This window comes from Culex quinquefasciatus, chromosome 2, assembly GCF_015732765.1.
Source record: "Culex quinquefasciatus strain JHB chromosome 2, VPISU_Cqui_1.0_pri_paternal, whole genome shotgun sequence".
Lineage (NCBI taxonomy): Eukaryota > Metazoa > Arthropoda > Insecta > Diptera > Culicidae > Culex > Culex quinquefasciatus.
The window spans coordinates 76,657,726-76,659,711 of NC_051862.1; the positions used below are offsets into that span (position 1 = coordinate 76,657,726).

The window sequence follows — 1,986 nt, forward strand, 5'->3', positions numbered from 1 at the left end:
TCGAACCAGCGACCTCTGGATTGTGAGTCCAGTGCGCGGTCCGATTGATCCACACAGGCAGACGATTAAATTAAATGTACAATGCTTCCACAAAATTGAATGTTAAAAATTATCATTCTCTCCATATTGGAGGGTTAAAATATCGCTATCGACAGAATAAAACTGACTGCGTTAATCTATCGATCCAAGCTGGCACGACTCCCTTTTCCTAGTACAAAACGTTATTTTTCCAGACACTCTACTTCCGGGAGCTCTTGCATTCATTTTGTTCCAAACCGACTACGCAAAACTTCACCCACTTCTGACGCAGTTATTTGTTTCCCGAAAACTTGAACAAAATGCGCACAGCAGATTTCAAAACAAATTATTTTACTGCAAGGAAAAAGTCACGCCTGTGCTTGAACCACCTTCTACTTTTTTGATGTAAACAAGTGGGATCATTCGAAAGATAGAGTTCAAAGAATTTTTAAAAAATACCGTAGTACATACAAATTTACAAAGGGCTTTAGGACCCTATTGAACCATTCCATAAATAGAGACTCCAGAAGTCTCCTTTAAGAGCCCCATTCAAAATCACCAACATTTAAAAAAAATCAACCCCAATTTAGCGTACTACTGTCATTTTGCTTTAAAAAGTTGGATAGCCCCTTTCGATTTGTCAAATAGTTGATCGCTGTTTCGTCGGCTCGGCATCAATCAATCAGTGAAATAAACAGAAAATTTTCTCGCGGTCTTCGCGAAAACTTGTGCAAAAGCTCAAAAAATCAGATAAATCGCCGAGAAAACCTTTGCATAGGCAGTTGGAACTATTTAATGTATCTGGTAAGATGCAAATCGCTGTTAAATCGACAAAAATGTAATTAAAAAAAAATGTTTGCAGACATCGACCCAGCACAAGAAAATGTATTCCGGCGGAGGAGGAAACCGAAACACAAGCTACCAGCAGCAGCAGTATAATAGTAACCAGCGCAACAACCAAACCCCCGCGGTCGGTTCCGACTATGGCTATGGTGGCGGAATGAACCATAACTTCACCCAGGGTAGCGATTCCAGCTCGTTTGGCATGAGCTCGATGCTGTCCGGGGCCGATTCCGGGGCCTCGGGAAATGTACCGTTCTACATGCTGCAAAGCTCCAGCTATAGTAGTTCCGGCGGTGGTGGCAATTCAAACTATAATTACAATTATAACACTAACTCTAACTACAACTCGAACTCCAGCTATTCTGGCGGTGGAAATTACTCCCAGTCGCAGTATTCGGCCGCCTACCAGACCCAGGGCTATCAGAACAGCTCGGATGACAGCGGCAACAACCGCCGGAAGCAGGGAGGTTGGGTCAAGAAGGACTCCCTGAAGCGGGCCACCCCGTACAGCGGTGCCAAGGGAACGAACATGCTGCAAAAGATGGGCTGGAACCCGGGCCAGAGTCTGGGCAGGCGCCAAAACGGTCAGCTCGAGCCGCACATGCCCGACATCAAGACGAACCGGCGCGGCTTCGACGTTTCCTCCCAGAAGGTATTCGTTCCAACCGGGCAAGGCGTCAAAAAGAAGGCCCAGATTGGACCGCAGCCGGTCAAGTCCATCAACCTTGTCACCGAGGGTAAAAATCCAATCAGCATCCTAGAGGAGTACAGTACCAAGCGCAAGTTGCAGCCTCCGCGCTACGAAACCGTCGTTGATGAGGGACCGGTCCACGACAAGACGTTCGTGTTCAAGGTGATCGTCGACGGGGTGGACTATCCGGCGGACAAGGGAGGCAAGAAGAAAAAGGAAGCCAAGGCTGAAGCCGCCCGCCAGTGCTTGGTCAAGCTGGGTGTGCTGGCGAAGCCGACGGAGGTCTAGAGCCCGTCACAGAAGCTGGCTGGATCTGAGTGCAGTGAAATAAATTTAAATTGACACACCCTTAATATAAACGGTATTTAAAATGAGTGCACATTTGATTTAAGTGTATGAATGAATAATAAAAATATGCGTTTTAAAAATAGAAA

At 46.2% G+C, this 1,986-nt stretch overlaps 1 protein-coding gene across 1 annotated transcript; it reads left to right on the forward strand.

Annotated features, from left to right (window-relative positions):
* Window positions 1–655: 655 nt before the first annotated feature.
* Window positions 656–1,986, forward strand: LOC6036745 (interleukin enhancer-binding factor 3). Its single transcript, XM_001846692.2, has 2 exons — window positions 656–822; window positions 881–1,986. Exons 1-2 carry the CDS (start codon window positions 814–816, stop codon window positions 1,838–1,840), a joined length of 969 nt encoding a protein of 322 aa, XP_001846744.2. The 5' UTR covers window positions 656–813; the 3' UTR covers window positions 1,841–1,986.